Here is a 23,604-nt window from a genome sequence, read left to right on the forward strand (position 1 = left end):
CTAGGATGTAGACACAATTCAATCCCATAGGTCAAGCGAACAGGATTTTTTTTCTCCTCTATTTTAAAAAGTTGTGGTTGGTTAAATTCAAGAGTGATCCGACTTACTCCTTGCCTTAACAACAGAGGATTGGACAGTGGAAGTTTCTTTGCACAGAGAGAAATGGATAGTTTTCTTTGTTACTTGCTTCCATATTCCTACTTGATAGTTGATGCACATATTATTATATTGTGAAATCAGAGCCATCCCTGAGTAATGTAGCTAATTTCTTAAAGTTGTTTGTAACATTTCAGCATCAGCTTAGTAGATGATTTGAACAGATACTATAGTTTCAGGAACATTACTATAGAAGAATCCAAACACCTCTATATGAGAACTTTCATTTACCCCTCCCAATTCTCAAAGACGAATCAACATTATCATCTTTCCCAACCAGGAGCTTTGCAATCTGCAACTGAGTGTTGGCAATGATCTCAGTTTGCTTCAAGTCCATCTCTCCTTTCTTTGCCTCTGCTTGGGCCCTCATTCTCTCTACCTCCCTCATAGCTTCCATTCTCCCTTGCTCTACCCTCAATGCCACTTCAGCTAGCCATTGTATGCTCTCCATCACCTTCCAGCTTTCTTTCTCTTCCCTCTCCCTCATCCTCCTCTTCTTCCTATCATTTATTTTTTGTTTTCCATCACAAGGATCATATGGTTGCATGTTGCAATGCTCCTTGTGAATCTCATTGACATGTTCCTTGCCTTTGGTTTCTTCACATTCAGCCTAGCACACATAAGAGGAGATATTATATTGGACCATGCACCAATGATTAGGAGATCTCTCTCTAAAACAAAATTAGGAAAATCCTACTTTCTGAGCATTGCAAAATGCAAATGCTAAATGGGTAGTGCATCTTTTTATTATAATTGGTTATCTTCTTCGCAAGAAAATGCTTGCGAGATCAGCTGATGCAATGATGATGAAAAAGATATGCAATGTTTAAATTACATTTTCGATTTCCGAAACTAGTATCTATAGGATTCACAATAAAGAATTTGGTCATTGGATAGGCAGGAGAACAGGTCATTCTAGGCTTCTTATGTGTGAGCCAGCTTTCAATTGCAATTAACAAGGTGATTCTTTAATATGTGTTGCCATTGGTTTGAAGGCAATAAAATTTAACCCTACATATCTACTCTTCTAGTTCTCTCAAAAAACCATACTTACCCCCATGTTGTCCCCTTTTTCTACATTTTAATGGCTTGCTGCAGCCAAAAATTGGGCAGATTAAAGATCCAATTGCCGTATTGGAGTTGCAGGCAGCTTAAAACGGCACTGAATGGTTTTAATTTGTGAAGTTTCATTCTCGCAATTATGTTGGTAGAGATACATGTAATACTTTTAATTTTTTTACTAAAATAATTTGATATATGTAATACTTCTAATTATGTGGGTAGAGATCCAATTGCTCCTTTGTTGTTGATTCACTCCCTCTCTTTGCAGCTAGAATTTTAGCTAAAGCTGCAATGATGCTAAACTTGTTATCATTACAATATTTGTTTTGATTTTGCTGAATCCATGAGACAATATCTGTGCTTGGGTTTTGTCTTGATCAGAATCAAACCTTTGTAATCAATATATTATATTATTATGGCAATTAATGGCCATGAGAGAACTTTTTGACACAATCGAAGAAACATAAAATGTGTGCACTCTCAAGCTAAATTAATGAACCGAATCAAATATGTAGTTAATCATACCATCTTATTATTATCATCGTCGTCATCATCATGTTACGCACCTGCTTTGCCACCGCTGCCACGTTAGGCTCCGGCGAGTGCGATGACGGAGCGGGTCTCCCCGGTGGCCGGTCGACCGAGACCAAAGCCGTGGTCGGGGACCGGCACCGGACCAGACCGTCGAGCCGGGCGAAGAGCGGCCACCTAGACCTGCCCCCAGCGGCCGACTCGGACCGGTACCGCTTCTTCATGGACTCCACCTTGTTCTTGCACTGGGTCGGCGTCTTGGCCGGCCGGGCCGAACCGGATTGGGCCGCGACGACTCGGGCCACGTCCTCCCAATCATGGCCCTTGAGCTTGGCCCGGTTCCGGAGCACCCATTTGGCCTCGTACACGTCCAAGAGGCTCGCCACCGCCCCCTCGCTCCACTCGTCCCTCTTCGACCGGTCGGAACCCGGTCCAACCACCCTCGCATGCTCCTCCTCCTCCTTCGAATCATCAACACCAACGGCAGCAAGAGACGGATTATTAGCATTGTTGTCAACCTGTTGCAAGTTTCCTTCCATCTCTTTCTATTCTATAATTCTACTTCTCTTCATGGCTTGAGCTTTGGGAACTTGAGAGAAGAGAAGAGGAGGTTTGTGAAATGGTGGAGGCAATGGGGAGGATTTTAAGGCAGGAAAGGAGGGAGTGGGACGTGGAAGGGTGTGATCATGGGTATCAGGCATTACTTTTTTTTGCTATAAAATATTGGGTTAGTTTTGAGTGGGTTGGTTTTGGGGGGGGGGGGGGGGGGGGGGGGGGGGGGGGTGGGTTTCGGCCGTTAGCGTGGAAATGAGGCCACTCTGCCGACCTCCACCAGCTTTAGAACTGAAGGGTCCATCACGTGGTGTTGTCACCCACTGAGGTCAGAATGAATGGTTAGACCAAACGGCTATTATAAAATGCGGCAGCCTCGCACTCAAAAGTATTCTTGCAGCATTTGTTATGCTTCCAATGGTTATAATATATTGGATTATTATATTATTTAGTATATGTACTTTGAGAGTATATATGGAGGGTATGTTTGCAAAAAGACAGTATATTTATGTTCTTCGAGACTATGTCGAATGGGCCATGAGAACAATAGCACTGCGCATTTATTCAAATAGTGTGTGGGTCTCGAAGTAGACATGATGTGCATTCAACCAGGGCATCAATCATAATAAAAGGATTGGATGAATATATCTCAGCAACCAAAAGCTTAGGTCCCTACAGTGGTCATAACTGAAGGTGCAATTAGACTTATTCGTATGGATCCACGAACCTCTGCAGTGCACTGTTTGCACCGCTAAATATCATGCAGCAGTTCGCTACCATCAAGAGATGGATGCATGCCATGTATGATATATAAGATTATCTTGTTTGATGGCCATCAATCTTCTAATAGTGGCTATCAAATGCTGTACAACACTTTGCGGTGCAAATTGCGTACTGCAGAAACTTCATGCTCTATTTATATGGAAGCTACAAGAATATGCTGACCCATCATATAAATATATAACAATGCAATGTTTATTCTTGGTCATTAGAATGCGCAGTAGAGCCTCACCTCTTGGATGGATTTGAGAGGGAGAGCGAGAGCTTAGTCGCTGGATGTTGATCATGCACATCTGCTGCATCTCATTGTATGATGATGTTTGAATTGCAACCCAATCGGGATGACTAACTATTTGAGCAGAAAGGTGGTCACTTGGACCACCCAAATCTATCAAAAGAATATATAGTAGAAAAGGAGGACTAACAAGCCCAACTAGTCTATACAATAGGCAATATTCTCAGCCCAACAAACTGCATCAGCCCAGACAGCCTAACCAGCCCAAACAGTACAATATAGTCCCATCCCTACTAGCTTTTCTAATTCACATTCAAAAAGCCATAGTGGAGTCCCAACCATGGTGTTGTCCCTTCCACCCACCTCTCATCCTCTTCCCCAGTCTCAACTCCACTGTACCAGGATGGTCCATCGAGCTCTAACCCTTCAAGGGAAATCTTTGCAGGGCAGGGGTTCTATCTTCCGTACAAAAAAAGATTTACTTTTTTTTTTAGAAATTTACCATCAGATCATGCAATAGCCATTTCAAGTTCGAACAAAATTATTTTGAGTATTTTGAGACCTATGCTGGGCTCGATCCAACGATCAGCGCCATGAAAGAAGACCAACCATTCTTTCACTACCAACCGGAACCCTCATGCACCTTCTTTGCACTATAAATTTTTATCGTGATATTTTGAACAATAATTCACTCTTCTCAAGGTATTTGGAATTGTTCTTCCTTTTGATGAGTTTGGGATCTAACCTAACATTGATTTGTGACAATGATTTTGTGGACTAAGCTACATGTTTTACGCTGCTGCATGGAGGGGACTTCTTGCAGATAATTTTGTCATTTATAGAATGTCACCAGCAACTTGAGTTCAATGCCAAAACAGATTATTTTTAGCTGCCGATAACATAATTATTTCCTAGTCCTATCACGAAGAATTGAACCCTCGATGTTTCAATCTGCTTCTGGATTCTAGATGACCATTTTTGTCTCGTTTAATCACCAAATCTATTAGGGTCCAACTAGACTATGTTGTTCAAATGGTTTACGCCAAGTAGGTAAGACTAGCTTTCAATAAAACAAGTGGCATAGAGTAATCTGGGAAGTTGAAAGATCTTGCTTAGGGGTAACGCCAAGGTACATCTACGTGATTATAATAATGATTTTGGCGAGTAAGAAGAGATTAGGAAAATCAAAATCTAGTGAGACTAAGGTTGGTGTACATGAAATAGGTTCGGGCCATTTATTTTTTTATCTTTATTTTTGCCTTTGCTTTTTATCTTTCTTTACGTATAGTGATATGGGTTTTTTGTTTTTGTTTTTTTCTTTCTTCCCCCTCTCTGTATAATGATATATATAGTTTTGGTAACTTGAATGAGTAGGCAAAGATAGTGTCATGCCCCAAACCTATCACTCGGGTCGACCACGTGACACGGCCACATAATCCCTAAAGTAGAACCCTAGAGATCATATAAGGCTTAGAAGGTACAAAATTCACAAAAATGCCAAAATCAAAGATTAATGTAATTAAACCAAACCAACCAAAATGTACTGAATGATTACATAAATTCAAATGTCCATAAGCAAAAGATAAATTAATTTCTATCTATCTAGCAGTCAGACTCCATGCTGATCTCATTTTCGTCCCACCCGATGGACTCTACAAATCCAGTGCCTCTGAAAAAGAAAGTAAGAGTAGTATGAGCTTTTCCAGTCCAGTAAGAATCCCAACAGCCACACACAGTAATAATAATAAAATGATCAAAACATCAAAATAATATCATTTCATCATTTCAAAGGCTCAACAAACAGCAAATATATGTAACCATTTCATACACATAAATCCTTTTTCACATTATGTGATCAATTCCCGTATTACTCTGATTTCCAAGTTTTCAAACTTTTCACTTCTGGCTTTGGACTAACCAAGTTCATGACCCAGTTCAAGACTGCACAAATCCCACGCATAAGCTCGTGGCAGCTATCCCACGCGTAAGCCCGTGGAGGCTATCCTACGCATAAGCTCGTAGAGGCTATCCCACGCGTAAGCCCGTGGAGGCTATCCTACGCATAAGCTCGTAGAGGCTATCTCATGACAAGGTTAGTCCAATCCATTTTACATGTCTAGTTTTACATGTTTAATCACATTTCAATCACGTCACATATTTTCATAATTTCTCAAAAAATATGTTATTCCTTCCCAATTTAATTATTTCAATATTTCCATAGCAATCAAAATGCACACCTCATAGTGTCATACAAGCTCAAAAATTAATAGCAACATACTGATAAAATATATCCAACGATAAATCCAATATATGCATAAATAAAAGTGCTCAGATGTAGAGATTCTTACAGGAATTGTAGACTGACACAAATACGGATCCGAATCACAACCTACGCGCTGGGGTGCTGAGTCCCCTGATCAAAATCTCCTGGCACCGCCGACTCTTCCTCTACAACATCAATTATAAATCACAACTAAATTATTTAATATTTAAATATTCTAAATCATAATTCACATCTACTATGGGGTCCATCACTAGGTCTCCAAACATCTCAATCCCTCCAAATCTAGTGCAGTCGGAGTGGCCCGACTCCCACCCTTGTACCACCGGCCTATGTCGTTGCCAGCCATGGCCGCTGCCACGCCGGCGATGATGGCCGGTCCCGGTGAAGAGACCAAAAGAAAGGGATGATCCCTCTCTCTTCATGGTTGGGAATACATCTCCCTTCCTCAAATCTTTTTGATCCAAGGGCAACAGCCATAGTGGCTGTGCCCTCTCCTTCCCCAACCCGACAACACCACTGGCCGAACCATCGCCGGCCGCCACTGTTGCAGTCGCCGGCGATGGGGGCCGGCCAAGAGAGGGAGGGAAGAAGAAGTTTCTTCTCCTTCTTCTTCTTCTTCTTCCCCCAAAAAACCGACATAGGGTCTCTTTCCTCCCTTCCCCCTCCTCCAACATCAACCGAAGATCCACTGGCAGTGGCTCGGCCCCCACCCGACGGCAACCCCAGTGGCCCCCGACCGCTGCCGCCGTCGCCACCGGTGACCAGCCGACGCGAGAGAGAGAGAAGAAGGAGGTGGAACCGTGCGGGACGCCCTCGGTCCACCATCTCCATCCCCACTAAAACCCTAGAAACCCAACTCCGAACCTCCCATACCCCGACCAACCCCACCGCCATGGACCTTGGCCAATCCCGGCGGCCGGCGGTGGCCAAAATCCATGAGGGAGAGGCCGAAACAGGGGTACCCTATTTCGGACTCTTCTCCGACGTTTTTTTTTTTTTGGGCGAAAACCCAATCCAAAGCAGCCCTAAATCTAGCAAATGACATGCAAGGTGAGGAGACACACTTACCTCGGTCCGGCGGGGTGTTCCGACGATCTTTCTGACGAGAAATCGGAGGAGGAACCGCGAGTAAACCGGATTAAAACCCTCGGATCCTGAGCTTTTTTTGTGGGGGTTTTCACCGAAGAGAAAAGAGGCTTGGAGCTTCCCCCGCGATCGGCCGGATCTCGGCGCCCTCTTCGGTGTTTGGTCCCCTCCGGCGATCAACCCTAGCGCCGCCTCCCCCCTTCACCCTTCTTCTTCCACGATCGTGCCTAGGGCACGATCGTAATAAGGGGGATGGGCCCGATCTTTTCGGGCCGGCCCGTCCGCCCTTTCCTTTTTTTTTTTGGGTTTTTATAGATAGCAAGAAGGAAAACATTAGGAATCGAACAAAGAACAGAGAACATCACGAGTTTCGACTATACAACTGCCACATAGCATCCTTCCGCAAAACTAGAGAAAATTTAGAAATTTGCTGCAACAACCCAAAATTTCATCCAAAAAACTAGTTAGAAGATATTATTTAGGTTCCTTCTTTTTATATAAATATTCAAGATTTAGTCTATGTATAGCCGATGTAGGACTAAACATATACTGGCACTTCTCCTCGTATACTTCTCTCACTTAAACCTCATCATCCTTGTCGGGCTAAGAGTTCAAATCTATGCAATTTCATTCATCAATATCACAAATCCAGTTACAAACATTACAATCAGTTCATGATCAGCCTCAATGTGCTCGTGCCACAGTATTTTCTAGTCCATATGAGTCATGGGTCGGATCTAATCTAATATCATTTGCAACAATCCAAGACCCCGCTCAATAATATTACCCGAAAGATATTATTGAGTTCCTTATCCCTATATAAATATCCAACATCTACCAAGTGTATAACTAATGTGGAACTAAATACACACTCGCACGGCTCTTTACAGCAGCAGTATAAAATTGTCAATCTGCTGCTGAATTTGCTTCCATGTACACATTCTTTGCAGAGAAATAATCTAGGGAAGAACATACAAATAATCCCCATTTAATGATATTGGCAACTAGATATGTGCAATCCATGTTTAAGAAAAAAATAAATTAGTAAAAAAAGGGTTCAAGGGATTGGAAGAAAGAGAGGCGAAGCACATGGACTAGATAAAGTGTTTTGATGTTTTATTTTTTTTAAAAATTGTAAACAGAGTCTAATAGGATGGGAACATGGATGAGAGGTGTGTAGAAATTTTATTTATTTATTATTTAAATAGAGTCCAACTGATTTAGGATATTTAGGAAAAATCATGTAGATGAGAGATAGAGGCGTAGAATAAATAGTGATGCTCACGCACTTATGGATTATATATGCGACTTTTTTTGTAGATATTTTGTAAAGAGAGAAACTAAGAACATATATTACTTTTCAAAAATTTAAAAGACAATCTAATATGCCTCTTTTATTTAATAATATAGTATTAATATAGGTTTGGCTCTATCCATGTTGACCTTCAGTTGCATATAATTTCATTTATATCCATCCGGTTCCTTTCCTGGGGTTCAGTTGTAGCTTTCTATGCCATTAATTCATAATGTTGGATTACTTGTTGGGTAAATATTCAAAAAGATGGATGACTAAGTTTTGAAAACTTAACCAATTATTGTTTAAATATGTTTAGAATTAAGAAAGAGAAAAATTGGACTAAGATTTAGATTGCAATCCCTATTTTAGATTTGACTTTCCTCCTTATCCATAAGCCATGCAACTATTCATAGTTCCAAGATACAATGAATCCTTCATAAATAATTGCACTCCTATGTGGATGTGCAAAGGAAGTGAAAACAAAGTGCCCAATCGATTTCGTGAAGAAAAAAGAAAAGTAAATTTTGAGAAAAAATAACTTTTTTTGTTAAAGAGAAGAATAGCTTTCAAACTAAACAAATAAGGAAGAATACAGAGCCTTTGTTTGATCATAAATTACTCACTGTAAGGGTTTTATTGGGGCTGGTACTTGAAAAGAAAGAGGGTAGATGCACTCTTGTGGGGTTTAACCCAACCCAAAAAAAATTGGGAGAAGGAACACTGATATATAAACACCATAGGACTACCTTCTTTTCAATATCAGAATAAAAAAGTGAAGCCATTATAAGATTAAATCAATGATACAATATAAATTTTAGAGCCTTAGATGAAAAATTTTTCAACAAATCATTTACAAATTTAAAATGAATAGGAAATCTTTTACATTATAAAAATTACAATTCTTAAGGTGGTGCAGACCAGTGACAATCATCACTTTTGAGAAATTTTGGAGGACAGGAATGTAGCAAACTAAAAGAGGTATGCTTGCAAGATTATTGCTTAAGGCATCTTTGGGAAGGAAGGATTATCATTTTATAAGGCATTAATAATATAAGACTTGCAGTTTCCTCTGCTACGAGAAAAATAATATCCCATTAGAGGAGAAACTTGCTTTGGATCCTGTTGCTGGAAATTGGACCCGGGGGCTGCCGCGAAACCAGGGGAGGAGGAGCTCCGCTGCCGGGACGGCGGACGGCGGTGCGCCGGCCGACTGCGTCCTCCGTGGGGATGAGAGAGCGGAGAAGAGTGTGTCCTGTCCTGCAAAAAAGCTGGTGGCCGGGCTCCCCGGCGCCGGCCCTCCGATGCTTAAGTCAGAGGGGGCAAATATGTGGAGAGAGTAAAGAAGAGATATGTGGAGAGAGTAAAGAAGAGAATGTTTTGTTCTTCTGTGTCTGTGCTGTTTACTTCTTTCTTTATCCTCCGGTCCCCTCCTCTTTCCCCCCGGGCTCCCTTTTATAGAAGGATATTATGTTACCTGGGAGGTGACAGGGAAATCTGTCCTCTTTTGTGATAATTGGGCACGATTTGGCCCATTAATGGCGTAGTGGTGAATAAGGCCGAATCGGGCCGGAGTCAGGGAGTTGTCACGGTTGATCAGACTCGTTGGAGTGGTTGAACCGTCGGCCGTAGTGGGCCTGGGGTTTGTAGATGGTAAGTGCATTTATTACCGAGTGAACCGGCGGTCAGGGAGAGCCATACGCTTTGATGGTTCAGTGATTCGGAGATCGTCTTGGGCCGTGTTCATTAAATGACTGAGTGCTCCAGAGACTTGAGGGGGTCTCATGCATTAATGATAGGTTGTGCCAAAATACCTGCGAAGATCTTGTGCCTTGACGACTCAAAGATAGTGGCAGGTGGCAGGTTGTAGTGGAGTTGTGTATGTAGCCGTCAGATCCTTTGAAAGGCGGAGATTGAGTATTTGGTTAAGGCATCGGCTCGGCAGGGGTGCCGAGCCGAGCTGGTCGCCCAACGGGGCGCCCTGTGGCGGGGTCGCTTCTAATCAGTACTTCTGGTCGGCGCCCTTTGGGCGAGCGCTTTCTAGCCGAGCGCCTCCGCTTGGCGGTCTCTCTGGTCGGCGCTCTCTAGTCGAGCGCTTTCTAGCCGAGCGTCCCTACTTGGTTGGACCTCTTCTGATCGGCGCTCTCTAGCCGAGCACCTTTCTGGTCGGCGCCCTTTGGTCGAGCGCCTCTATAGCGATATGACTTGGGTTTTTCCCCCAACACTACCCCCCGACTTTCGAGTTCCAGCTGGCTACCAGCTTGAGCGCGGGAAGTAGCTTTAGTTGGGCCATTACGGATTCCAAAAATTTTAAATAATTGCGCATTTTGAGTTATCGGGCGCTTCAAGGTGCCTTTAATAGGCGGCGTCGTCTTCTTTCCCGAAATGTCTCATTATTGGGACGCCTTCTCCGAAGCGTCCTCGCGTCGTGGGCTCATGATGGGGCCGCACGATCCGATGGGGCGCTTCGGTGTTCGAAGCGCTAGCCTTAATTAAATGTGGCGTTCCGTCTTTTGGGCCGACACGTGTCGTAATCTAAACGGGATGCAGCGTTTTTCTCGCTGATCCGGGCCGGTGGGGAGGTCTATATAAACTCTCCCCTGGTCTTCCGTCCCCTTCCTATTGTCTTCTTCCTCCAGCTTTTTCAGTCCGAAGTTTTCTTTCTCCGGCGTTTCCCACAGGTCCCCTTTTTTCTTCCTGATCTTCCTCTTCCTCCTAATGGGTTCTATTCCAAGCGAAGTCGAGTCCACCATGAGCGTCCTGGAGGTCGAGATGACCGAAGAGTGGTTTTTCCCTCTTCACGGGTTCCGTTTGGAACCCGCCAGGCGGGGGGATCGGGTAACCGATCCTCCGGTAGGCCGGATCGGAGTGTATCTAGAATCACTCTGGGCCGGCCTACGATTTCCTCTTCACGGCTTCGTGAATGAGTTGCTGATGGCGTACCAGCTGGTTCCGGCGCAACTCGCTCCGAATGCCTGGAGAACAGTGATCGGTTTCTTGTCGCTGTGCTTACTGCACGGGATTCCGACCTCTGTCAATGTTTTCCGACGGCTTTTTATTTTGAAGTCGAATCCGGGAGACGGAGAGTGGCTCTATATCGCCCTTCGAGCGGGTCGGCCACTCTTTCACGGTGCCCCTTCGTCTATTCATGACTGGAAGAAGAAATTCTTCTTCCTAGGTTCTGAACGGTCGTGGGGGTACGACCCTAGGTGGAGACCGACCCAGCTTAGGTCCATCAACAAGCCCCCCCGGCTTTCTCCACGGGAGCAGGGGATCATCGACACCATCCGCGGCCTCGGGGACGGCATTTTACTGAACGGCCTCATAAGTGAGGACGCTCTAGTGAACGTGGGCTTGAGCTCGGCGCGTCCCCATGGTAAGAATAGTAGCAGGATGTCTTTTTCGTTTTATTATTGTTCTAATGTTCTAATCCTGTTCGCCTTTGCAGATATCGCAAAGATGGTGACCAAGAGCGAGGTCCTCTACGCCCGCTTCCAGAAGAGGGCAGCCGAGCTCTCGGGCGAGCCCACCGAGCCGAGGAAGAAAGCAAAAATCTCGGCGACCTCGGCGCCCCCGGCGACCGCAGTGGCCGAGGCGGGCTCTTCTCGCCCCGCGCACTCCGATGCTGGTCGGAGGGAGGGCGCGGATTCCAGGGGCTCGGGCTCCTGGGGAGCTTCAGTGGTGCTTCCATGCCCGGTGCCCTTGGCACAAGTTTCTGGTCGGCAGGATGCTCCAGTTGCCGACCAGGGGAGGAGTTCTGCGGGTTTAGCGCTTACGCGACCCGCTCCAATCATGCGGCAGTCAGATCGGCCGCTTGTCCGACCCCAACCCTCTAGCTCCGAGCCGGGGATCAGTCAGGGAGCCTCGGGGTCGGCTCCGCCCAGGCCAGCCGATACTGACCTTCCGGGCCCATCAGGCTCGGTGGAGCGGATGCCCCTTGCACCCACCTGGTCGGTATTCGAGGGCGATTCAGCCCTCGATAACCCTCGAGTGGCGCGCGAAGTATTTCGGGTCGCGCTACTCCCGGCCGACCAGGCCAGGATACGGTCCATGAGCTACAATGCTTTCATGGACGCTACCCTCTGCAACGCCGTCCGGGTAAGTTAGTTTTTTCGTCTGTATAATTTATGAAAATTTTTACTCAATAGTTCCTTACGTTTCACGTCTCTTCTACAGCACTTGCACGAGACGGAAACGCTGATGCACGTCGTCCAAGACTACCGGGAGCGGGCCCGGAAGTATCAGCGTGGGTACGAGGAGGCCGAGGCGAGATGCCAGGCCTCCGAGGCTGAGCGCCAGGTGCTCCAAGCAAGGGTGGGAGCATCCGAAGAAGAAATCCGAGCTCTGACCGCCGAGCCCGAGGAGGAGAAGGGCGCGCATACACTGGCAAGGTCTGAAGTGCGCGCCGCAGAGGCTCGTCTGGCCGAAGCCGAGCTGGCGCTGGCCTCCCGCGAGCAGGAGGTGGGGAATGCCCACCTTCGTCACTTAGAGCTCGAGCGGGAATTGAGAAACCTCGAGCGGAAAGCCGCATATCACGAGGCTCGGGAGCTCGAGGCTCGGGAGCAAGCCAAAAACGCGGTGAAGCTCTTTCGCGAGTCGGAGGAGTTTCGCGACCTCCTGGAAGAGGAGGGCGTGAACGGGCTGATCCAGGGCTTCCGGGATTTCCGCAACCAGTTGCGGCGGCTCCTTCCAGACTTCGACGTGAACCTGCTCAAACCGGGAGCAGGGGTCGAAAGGCCGGAGGCGGAGGCAGACACCCCGGAGGCCGACCAGAGAGGTCTGGCCGAGGCGGCCGAAGCCATCCCCGAAATCACCGAGGTCGCCTCCGAGGTTGCTCCTATTGCTGCCGAGGCCGCTGAAGAGGTCCCGACTGCTGCCGCACCCGACACTGCCGAAGCCGAAGTAGTCGAGCTCGAGTCTTAGTGTAGTTTTTGTTGTTTTTTTTTTTTGTCAAGTCGGGACGGTCCCCACATTTGTAAGGGCCGAGCCCGAATCTTTGTACTTAGCCTACGGGCTTTTTTTGAAATGAATATATGTTTTTTGGAAACTCGTCTGTTGTAGACTTGAAGTTTCTCTGCTCAGATCCATTTTAGGTTCCAAGGATATGGGCTCTATGGCCTCAACTTCGTCCGCCACAGGGTTTGGGTTTAGGTTCGGTTCGCCGAGCTCCATTGCTTGGTCTTTCGACCGGCAGTACAGCGATTTTTATGCTTAGGGTTTTTGGGCTCGGGAAGTCTTTCCGAGTCCTAGGACGGTCACTAGGACTTAACTTTCTAGCGAAGTTAGTGAACTTTTGGGTCCGAGCCTCGAGTTGACGGGGCGGACCGGATTTTTTAACGAATGGGTCGAATGCTCGTCAACTCGTGACGAGGATTCACTGAACCTGGTATCGTACGCATTCTTATGCCGAGGTGGCTGAAGACGCTCCTCTGCTCGGAGTCCGTTCTTTGAGGACGTCGGCAGAGAAAAATTCAAGAATAGATAAGACAATGTAGAAACATTAAATAAATAGGTACCTGGTACCGTGAGCGTTCCTACGCCGAGGTGATTGAAGAAGCTCCTCTGCTCGGGGTCCGTTCTTTGAGGACGTCGGCAGAGAGAAATCCAAGAATAGATAAGATAATGTAGAAACATTAAATAAATAGGTACCTGGTACCGTGAGCGTTCCTATGCCGAGATGGCTGAAGACGCTCCTCTGCTCGGAGTCCGTTCTTTGAGGACGTCGGCAGAGAGAAATCCAAGAATAGATAAGACAATGTAGAAACATTAAATAAATGGGTACCTGGTACCGTGAGCGTTCCTACGCCGAGGCGACTGAAGAAGCTCCTCTGCAGAACGAGCCGAGCTCGTTGGCTAGAGTCGATGGAGAACGAGCCGAGCTCGTCGGTGGAAGTCGATGGAGAACGAGCCGAGCTCGTTGGTCAGTGAAGACCGCATCTCGACGTCTCGAGGCATCCCGATGTATCGGGGCATCTCGACGTCTCGAGGCATCCCGGCCGTAGTCGGGGTAGGAGAACGAGCCGAGCTCGTTGGCCGATGGAGAACGAGCCGAGCTCGTCGGTGGAAGTCGATGGAGAACGAGCCGAGCTCGTTGGTCAGTGAAGACCGCATCTCGACGTCTCGAGGCATCCCGATGTATCAGGGCATCTCGACGTCTCGAAACATCCCGGCCGTAGTCGGGGTAGGAGAACGAGCCGAGCTCGTTGGCCGATGGAGAACGAGCCGAGCTTGTCGGTGGAAGTCGATGGAGAACGAGCCAAGCTCGTTGGTCAATGAAGACCGCATCTCGACGTCTCGAGGCATCCCGATGTATCGGGGCATCTCGACGTCTCGAGGCATCCCGGCCGTAGTCGGGGTAGGAGAACGAGCCGAGCTCGTTGGCCGATGGAGAACGAGCCGGCTCGTCGGTGGAAGTCGATGGAGAACGAGCCGAGCTCGTTGGTCAGTGAAGACCGCATCTCGATGTCTCGAGGCATCCCGATGTATCGGGGCATCTCGACGTCTCGAGGCATCCCGGCCGTAGTCGGGGTAGGAGAACGAGCCGAGCTCGTTGGCCGATGGAAAACGAGCCGAGCTCGTCGGTGGAAGTCGATGGAAAACGAGCCGAGCTCGTTGGTCAATGAAGACCGCATCTCGACGTCTCGAGGCATCCCGATGTATCGGGGCATCTCGACATCTCGAGGCATCCCGGCCGTAGTCGGGGTAGGAGAACGAGCCAAGCTCGTTGGCCGATGGAGAACGAGCCGAGCTCGTTGGTTGATGGAGAACGCATCACGAACTCTCGAACATCTTCAGGGAGTCCACGTAGGTACTCCATCATTCCGAGGCATCGGGGCATCCTAACCGTGGTCAGGGGAAGAGAATAAACCTGGTTCCATGAGATAATCAAGAAAATTGGTGAGCTTGGAGTAAGTACGCAGACCATCATAAAATGAAATTCATAGTTGAATAATGGGGGGCCCCTTGGGGTTCTACTGGTGGTACACGCGGAGATTTTCAGAGCCCCAGCTTCGTGGAATGGGAGTCCCGTCTAAAGACTCTAGTTTATAAGTTCCGGGTCGGCGAACGCACGTGGCTTGGTATGGTCCTTCCCAGTTCGGGGCCAGCTTCCCTCGCTCAGTTGGTCGGGAGGCTTCAGCTCTTCTGAGGACAAGGTCCCCTGGTCTGAAAGATTTGACTTTGACCCTGGCGTTGTAGTACTGAGCTGTCTTTTGCTGGTACCTCGCCATGCGAACTCGGGTGGCCTCCCTTGTTTCCTCGATTAGGTCAAAGTTGCTTCTGAGCTGCGAGGAGTTGGTGCTGGCATCGTGATGCTCGACTCTTGGAGAAGGAAGCCCAATCTCCAGTGGGATGACAGCCTCCGTCCCATATGTCAGGTTGAAGGGAGTCTCGCCGGTGGGGACGCGGAACGTGGTCCGGTAAGCCCACAGGACATTGTATAGGTCTTCGACCCATCATCCTTTGGATTTGTCGAGCCTGGCTTTGAGCCCCTGCAAAATAGTACGGTTTGTTACCTCGGTTTCTCCGTTCGTTTGAGGGTGCGCGACCGAGGTGAAGCGGTGGTCAATGCCAAACTCGGAGCAGAATTCTCTGAAGTGAATGTTGTCAAACTGGCGACCGTTGTCGGAGATGAGGATGCGGGGAAGCCCGAATCTGCAGATTATGGACTTCCAGACAAAATTCCGCATCTTCTGCTCGGTGATCTGGGCAAGGGGCTCGGCTTCTACCCACTTTGTGAAATAGTCGATGGAAACGACCAGAAACTTCCTCTGTCCGGTGGCCAGTGGAAATGGCCCTAGGATGTCAATTTCCCACTGGGCAAAAGGCCAAGGGGAGCTGATTGAAGTTAAGGAAGTCGAGGGTCGACGTTGAACATTGGCGTTTCTCTGGCACCGGTCACATCTTCGGACGAAGTCCGCAGCATCCTTCTGGAGTGTCGGCCAATAGTATCCTTGGCGTAGAATTTTATGGGCCAATGCTCGTCCTCCCAGATGATTTCCACAAATTCCTTCATGGACTTCGCGCATGGCGTAATCAGCCTCCGTTGGGCGGAGACATCTGAGGAGGGGAGATGTGAAAGATCTCCGATAGAGCTTTCCCTCGTGCAGTATGTACCGGGTGGCGGAGCGCTTTATTCGGCGAGCCTCTTGTTCATTACTGGGGAGGACTTCATCTTGCAAGTAGCTGAAGAGTTCGTCCATCCAGCTTGGCTCGTATTCAATGCAAAGGGCCTGCTCGGGCTCATTTGTACTGGGCTTTTGGAGATACTCCAGTGCTGCGGCCTTGGGAAGCTCGCTCATGCGGGAGGACGCCAGTTTTGACAGCTGGTCGGCCCTAAGATTCTCCGACCTGGCAACATGTTGAATGTGAAAAGAGTCCAAGGTCGAGGTGAGATTCCGTACCTTCTGAAGATACTTCTGCATGGTCGGGTCTCTGGCTTCGAAGTCGCTCATGATTTGATTGACGACAAGTTGAGAATCACTGAAGGCCTTCAAGTCTTTCACCCCTAGCTCTCTGGCTAGCTTGAGTCCGGCGACAAGCGCTTCGTACTCCGCCATATTATTGGAAGCAGGAAACTCGAGGCGTAAGGCTTGCTCAGCGACCACCCCCTCCGGGCTGGTGAGGATGAGTCCCGCTCCGCTACCCCCCGAGTTTGAAGAGCCATCGACATGTAGAGTCCATGTCAAACTCGGGGTTTGTTCCGTTGGTGGCTCAGGCTCGGGGCCGACCTCATCCGGTATGGTGCACTCGACTATAAAGTCTGCGAGCGCTTGTGCTTTGATCGCCGGTCTGGGTCGATACTCGAGGTCAAATTCTCCGAGCTCGATGGCCCATTTAGTGATCCGACCTGCGCGGTCTGATGTCTGCAGGATCTGCTTGACTGGCTGGTCAGTCAGCACAACCATTGTATGGGCTTGGAAGTAGGGCCGGAGCCTCCGAGCCGAGATGACCAGAGCGTAGACAGTCTTCTCAAGCTTGGAGTATCGGGTCTCGGCATCCCTCAAGACCCGGCTGGTGTAATATACTGGCTTTTGGAGTTTGCCCTCCTCTCGGACCAGGACCGAGCTTACTGCTACAGGAGAAACAGCTAGATACAGGTAAAGGAGTTCGCCCTGTTGAGGCTTTGTGAGCAGGGGAGGGGAGGCCAGGAGATGCTTGAGCTCTTCAAAAGATTGCTGGCACTTATCTGACCATAAAAAGTTTTTCGGCTTCTTGAGGGCTGCAAAGAATGGGAGGCAGCGCTCGGCCGAGCGGGAGATGAACCTCCCAAGGGCTGCCACCCGGCCCGTGAGCCGTTGTACCTCCTTGGCCGTCCTAGGAGGTGTCATCTCTTGAAGGGCTCGGATCTTTTCAGGATTGGCCTCGATTCCCCGTTGTGTAATGATGAAGCCGAGAAATTTGCCAGAGGTGACTCCGAATGCACATTTGGCTGGGTTGAGCTTCATCTGGTACTTTTGGAGTGTGGAGAATGCTTCATCAAGGTCGGCCACATGGTCTTGTGCCACCTTGCTTTTCACCAGCATGTCATCTACATAGACCTCCATGTTTCGGCCTATTTGGTCTTTGAAGATCCGGCTGACCAGCCTTTGATAAGTTGCCCCGGCGTTTTTTAAGCCGAATGGGATCACTTTGTAGCAGTAGGTTCCCCCGTTGGTGATGAAGGCTGTTTTTTCCTCATCTTCTGGCGCCATGCGGATCTGGTTGTATCCGGAAAAGGCGTCCATGAATGCCAGCAGCTCATGACCTGAGGTGGAGTCCACGAGCTGGTCGATGCTGGGGAGTGGAAAGCTGTCCTTTGGGCAGGCTTTATTCAGGTCGGTGTAGTCCACGCACATACGCCACTTCCCGCTGGCTTTCTTGACGAGGACCACATTGGCGAGCCACTCTGGGTAGGATATCTCCCGGATGAAGCCAGCTTCAAGGAGCTTGCTGACCTCCTCGGCTGCTGCTTGCTGTCGTTCAGGGGCGGTGCCTCGCTTTTTTTGTCGCACGGGCTTGCAAGTTGGCTTTACTTGGAGCCGGTGGACCATGATCTCCGGATCTATCCCCGGCATGTCCGCAGGCGACCATGCGAAGACGTCCATGTTGTCTCGTAGGAAGTTGACGAGGCGACCCCTTTCATGCTCATTGAGGCCAGAGCTGACCTGCACGATTAGCTCAGGAAAGTTCTCACGTAAAGGAACTTGGATTAATAACTCACCAGGCTCTACCCGCTTTTTCTGTGGGTTGACCCGCGCCTCCAGAGTCTTAGTCGAGGGCTGGTCGGTCGCTGGGGCAGGCACCTCGGCTGGTCGTTTTGCCTCGTGGGTCGCCAGGTAGCATCGCCTTGCCACCATTTGGTCCCCTCAAACTTCGCTGACTCCCTGGCTGGTGGGGAATTGCATGAGCAGGTGGCGGGTTGAGACCACTGCTCGAAGGGCGTTGAGACCCGGCCTTCCGAGAATGGCATTGTAGACTGAGGGCAGGCGTATCACGAGGAAGCTCATCCCCACGGTACTTTTCCAGGGGACGAGCCCGGCTGTGACCAGAAGGTCGATCTCGCCCTCTACTGGGACTGAATCCCCAGTAAATCCAACTAACGGAGCATTCACCCTCCGTAGCCGCTCTCCTGTCATCCCCATTTTGCAATAGGCACCAAAATACAAAACATTCGCCGAGCTTCCATTATCGATCAAGATGCATTTTACATCAAATTTATTTATGATCATGGAGATGACCACGGCATCATCATGGGGAGTTTCCACTCCCTCTAGATCATCATCTGAAAAGGAGATGGCTTCAGAGGCGCGCAGACGCTTCGAGGAGGTTTCTTCCCCTGAAGCTTCTCCAGCCAAGGCCCTGCCTCGGATGGTGTTGATGATGCCGGCGATGGGCCTGTTGGCATTCGAACCTTCAGGCTGTGCGGCTCCTTCGGCTGGCTTCTTCTCTTCACGCCGGCCTTGCACGAACCGATCGAGCACCCCTCGGCGAATGAGTGCTTCGATCTCGTTTTGGAGCTGGTAGCAGTCCTCGGTATCATGACCGTGATCCCGATGATAACGGCAATACTTCCGGGGATCACGCCGAGTTCTGAAATCTTTTTTCGGAGGTGGGAGCCGGATGCAATCCCGACCCTCAATCTCCATAAGGATTTCGGCCCGAGGAGCATTGAGGGGAGTATAGTTTTCATACCTCCCTTCAGGTGCACGGGCCCGCAGTGGGAACCTCGGGCGGAGTGGTGACCTCTGCGGTGGCGGTCCCCTCAACCGGGGTGGACTCTTCGGACGGGGCGGGTTCTTAGCTCGTCGCGGAGACGGGCTTCTGGGCTGGCCGCGCTCCTCGCAGCGTCTCTTCTTGGGGTTCTGCTCGGTCCCGCCCCGCCTAACTGCCACGGCTTCCTCAGCCTTGGCGTACTTCCGCGCTCGAGCGAACATTTCGGTGAGGTCCGCGGAAAAATTCTTCTCGATCGAGAAGAGGAACCTGTAAGACCGGGCTCCAGTCTTCAGCGCCGACATGGCGATTGACTGGTCAAGCTCCCGGACTTCCCATGTTGCGACAGTAAACCGGTCCAAGTACTCCTTGAAGGATTCTCCCTCCTTTTGTTTGATATCAAGGAGGGAGTCGGATGTCCGTCGCTGGGGCTGGCTGGCGGCAAAGTTGCCGGCAAATTGTCTGCCGAGCTGCTCAAAAGAAGAGACAGTACTCGGCTTCAGCCCGGTAAACCAAAGCCGGACTGGTCCTCGGAGTGTCGCCGGAAAAGCCTTGCACATCATGGCCTCTGAGGCTCTTTGTAGGGCCATTAAGATCCGGTAACTTTTCAGGTGGTCAAGGGGATCAGCCTTGCCGTTGTAAGGCTCCACCTGGGGCATCTTGAACCGTAATGGAATCGGTTCATCTTCAATCTCCGGGGAGAAGGGCGACTTCGAAATGAATTCAAAGTCGCCATCGCGCCCCGATTTCCTTCCGTGGAGTGCCTGAATTTGGCGCTTTAGCTTCTCGACCTTCTTGTCGAGTTTATCATTCTGGAGGATCGCTGCAGCGGTTCGTTCGGGTGCAGGTTGCCCTAGAACCGACTCAGCTTCTGAAGGTTGTGGCCAGCCTCCATAGCCTCTGACTGGGTGCTCTCTCCAGAGGGAGGCCTGGACTTGAGAGTCCTGACCTCGAAGGGGAAGTCCGCTTGTAGGGGGCTCCGGTTGAACTGGAGCCGGGGGAAGCGGCGCCGTTGGGATGCCCCTGGGTTGCAGGCTTTGGACAGCGGTGGCCAAGGCTTGCACCTGTTGCACCAGGGCATCAAACTGCTCCGGCCGAACTTGAGGTGTTGACTCGGCCGGAGGCGGCAAATTTCGGACAGAATGTTCAGGACTAGGTGGAGGACGTCGAGAGGCATTGGAAGCCCCTTTACTTCTTAGTTTCATGGCAACGACTCGGGCCCTTCCTCTAGCGCCAACTGTTGCTGGAAATTGGACCCGGGGGCTGCCGCGAAACCAGGGGAGGAGGAGCTCCGCTGCCGGGACGGCGGACGGCGGTGCGCCGGCCGACTGCGTCCTCCGTGGGGATGAGAGAGCGGAGAAGAGTGTGTCCTGTCCTGCAAAAAAGCCGGTGGCCGGGCTCCCCGGCGCCGGCCCTCCGATGCTTAAGTCAGAGGGGGCAAATATGTGGAGAGAGTAAAGAAGAGATATGTGGAGAGAGTAAAGAAGAGAATGTTTTGTTCTTCTGTGTCTGTGCTGTTTACTTCTTTCTTTATCCTCCGGTCCCCTCCTCTTTCCCCCCGGGCTCTCTTTTATAGAAGGATATTATGTTACCTGGGAGGTGACAGGGGAATCTGTCCTCTTTTGTGATAATTGGGCACGATTTGGCCCATTAATGGCGTAGTGGTGAATAAGGCCGAATCCGGCCGGAGTCAAGGAGTTGTCACGGTTGATCAGACCCGTTGGAGTGGTTGAACCGTCGGCCGTAGTGGGCCTGGGGTTTGTAGATGGTAAGTGCATTTATTACCGAGTGAACCGGCGGTCAGGGAGAGCCATACGCTTTGATGGTTCAGTGATCCGGAGATCGTCTTGGGCCGTGTTCATTAAATGACTGAGTGCTCCAGAGACTTGAGGGGGTCTCATGCATTAATGATAGGTTGTGCCAAAATACCTGCGAAGATCTTGTGCCTTGACGACTCAAAGATAGTGGCAGGTGGCAGGTTGTAGTGGAGTTGTGTATGTAGCCGTCAGATCCTTTGAAAGGCGGAGATTGAGTATTTGGTTAAGGCATCGGCTCGGCAGGGGTGCCGAGCCGAGCTGGTCGCCCAACGGGGCGCCCTGTGGCGGGGTCGCTTCTAATCAGTACTTCTGGTCGGCGCCCTTTGGGCGAGCGCTTTCTAGCCGAGCGCCTCCGCTTGGCGGTCTCTCTGGTCGGCGCTCTCTAGTCGAGCGCTTTCTAACCGAGCGTCCCTACTTGGTTGGACCTCTTCTGATCGGCGCTCTCTAGCCGAGCACCTTTCTGGTCGGCGCCCTTTGGTCGAGCGCCTCTATAGCGATATGACTTGGGTTTTTCCCCCAACACGATCCTTTTCTGCAATTGGATGTATGGAGGACAGATAACAAAATATTATAATAACTTTAAATATTATATTCTTTAAACACACTATGTCACTGTGTTCCTAAATTATAATTAAATATAGTGATATGGTTTTTTTTTCTTTCTTTCTTTCCCCTCTTCGTATAATGATATATATAGTTTTGATAACTTGAATGAGTAGGCAAAGATAGCAAGAAGGAAAACATAACAAATCAAATGGAGAACAGAGAACATCACGAGTTTCGAGTATACAACTGGCATAAAGCATCGTTCCGGAAAACTAGAGAAAATTTAGAAAGTAGCCGCGACAACCTAAAATTTCATCCAAAATAACTAGTTAGAAAATATTATTTATGTTCTTTCCTTTTGTATAAATATTCAAGATTTAGTCTATGCATAGCCGATGTAGGACTAAACATATACTCGCACTTCTCCTCGTATACTTTTCTCATTTAAACCCCATCATAGGCCCGACGAGTTCAAATCTATGCAAATCCATTCATCAGTATCACAAATCCAGTCACAAACATTACAATCGGCTTATGATCAGCCTCAATATGTTTGTGCCGCAGTATTTTCTAGTTCATATGAGTCATGGGTCGGATCTACGCTGATACCATTTGTAACAACCCAAGACCCTACTCAATAATACTAGCCGGAAGATATTGAGTTTCTTATCTCTATATAAGTATTCAAGATCTACCAAGTGCATAACTGATACGAGACTAAATACATACCTGTCTTCACAGTAGCAGCATAAAATTGTCAATCTGCTGCTGAATTTGCTTCCATGTACACATTCTTTGCAGAGAAATAATCTAGGGAAGAACATACAAATAATCCCCATTTAATGATATTGGCAATAGATATGTGCAATCCATGTTTAAGAAAAAAATAAATTAGTAAAAAAAGGGTTCAAGGGATTGGAAGAAAGAGAGGCGAAGCATATGGACTAGATAAAGTGTTTTGATGTTTTATCTTTTTAAAAAAATTTAAACATAGTCTAATAGGATGGGAACATGGATGAGAGGTGCGTAGAAAATTTATTTATTTATTATTTAAGTAGAGTCCAACTGATTTAGGATATTTAGGAAAAATCATGTAGATGAGAGATAGAAGCGTAGAATAAATAGTGATGCTCGCGCACTTCTAGATTATAAATGCGACTTTTTTCATAGATATTTTGTAAAGAGAGAAACTAAGAACATATATTTCTTTTCAAAAATTTAAAAGACAATCTAATATGCCTCTATTATTTAATAATATAGTATTAATATAGGTTTGGCTCTATCCATGTTGACCTTCAGTTGCATATAATTTCATTTATATCCATCCGGTTCCTTTCCTGGGGTTCAGTTGTAGCTTTCTATGCCATTAATTCATAATGTTGGATTACTTGTTGGGTAAATATTCAAAAAGATGGATGACTAAGTTTTGAAAACTTAACCAATTATTGTTTAAATATGTTTAGAATTAAGAAAGAGAAAAATTGGACTAAGATTTAGATTGCAATCCCTATTTTAGATTTGACTTTCCTCCTTATCCATAAGCCATGCAACTATTCATAGTTCCAAGATACAATGAATCCTTCATAAATAATTGCACTCCTATGTGGATGTGCAAAGGAAGTGAAAACAAAGTGCCCAATCGATTTCGTGAAGAAAAAAGAAAAGTAAATTTTGATAAAAAAAAACTTTTTTTGTTAAAGAGAAGAATAGCTTTCAAACTAAACAAATAAGGAAGAATACAGAGCCTTTGTTTGATCATAAATTACTCACTGTAAGGGTTTTATTGGGGCTGGTACTTGAAAAGAAAGAGGGTAGATGCACTCTTGTGGGGTTTAACCCAACCCAAAAAAAATGGGAGAAGGAACACTGATATATAAACACCATAGGACTACCTTCTTTTCAATATCAGAATAAAAAGGTGAAGCCATTATAAGATTAAATCAATGATACAATATAAATCTTAGAGCCTTAGATGAAAAAAATTTCAACAAATCATTAAAAAAATTAAAATGAATAGAAAATCTTTTATATTATAAAAATTACAATTCTTAAGATGGTGCAGACCAGTGAC

At 47.9% G+C, this 23,604-nt stretch overlaps 1 protein-coding gene across 1 annotated transcript; it reads right to left on the reverse strand.

Annotated features, from left to right (window-relative positions):
* Positions 1–258: 258 nt before the first annotated feature.
* LOC103716939 lies at positions 259–2,412 on the reverse strand. Its single transcript, XM_008805144.4, has 2 exons — positions 1,785–2,412; positions 259–766 (listed from the first exon to the last, which is right to left on the reverse strand). Exons 1-2 carry the CDS (start codon positions 2,286–2,288, stop codon positions 380–382), a joined length of 891 nt encoding a protein of 296 aa, XP_008803366.2. The 5' UTR covers positions 2,289–2,412; the 3' UTR covers positions 259–379.
* Between the last annotated feature and the right edge of the window lie 21,192 nt (positions 2,413–23,604).

This window comes from Phoenix dactylifera, unplaced genomic scaffold (assembly GCF_009389715.1).
Source record: "Phoenix dactylifera cultivar Barhee BC4 unplaced genomic scaffold, palm_55x_up_171113_PBpolish2nd_filt_p 000026F, whole genome shotgun sequence".
In the NCBI taxonomy this organism is placed as follows: Eukaryota; Viridiplantae; Streptophyta; class Magnoliopsida; order Arecales; family Arecaceae; genus Phoenix; species Phoenix dactylifera.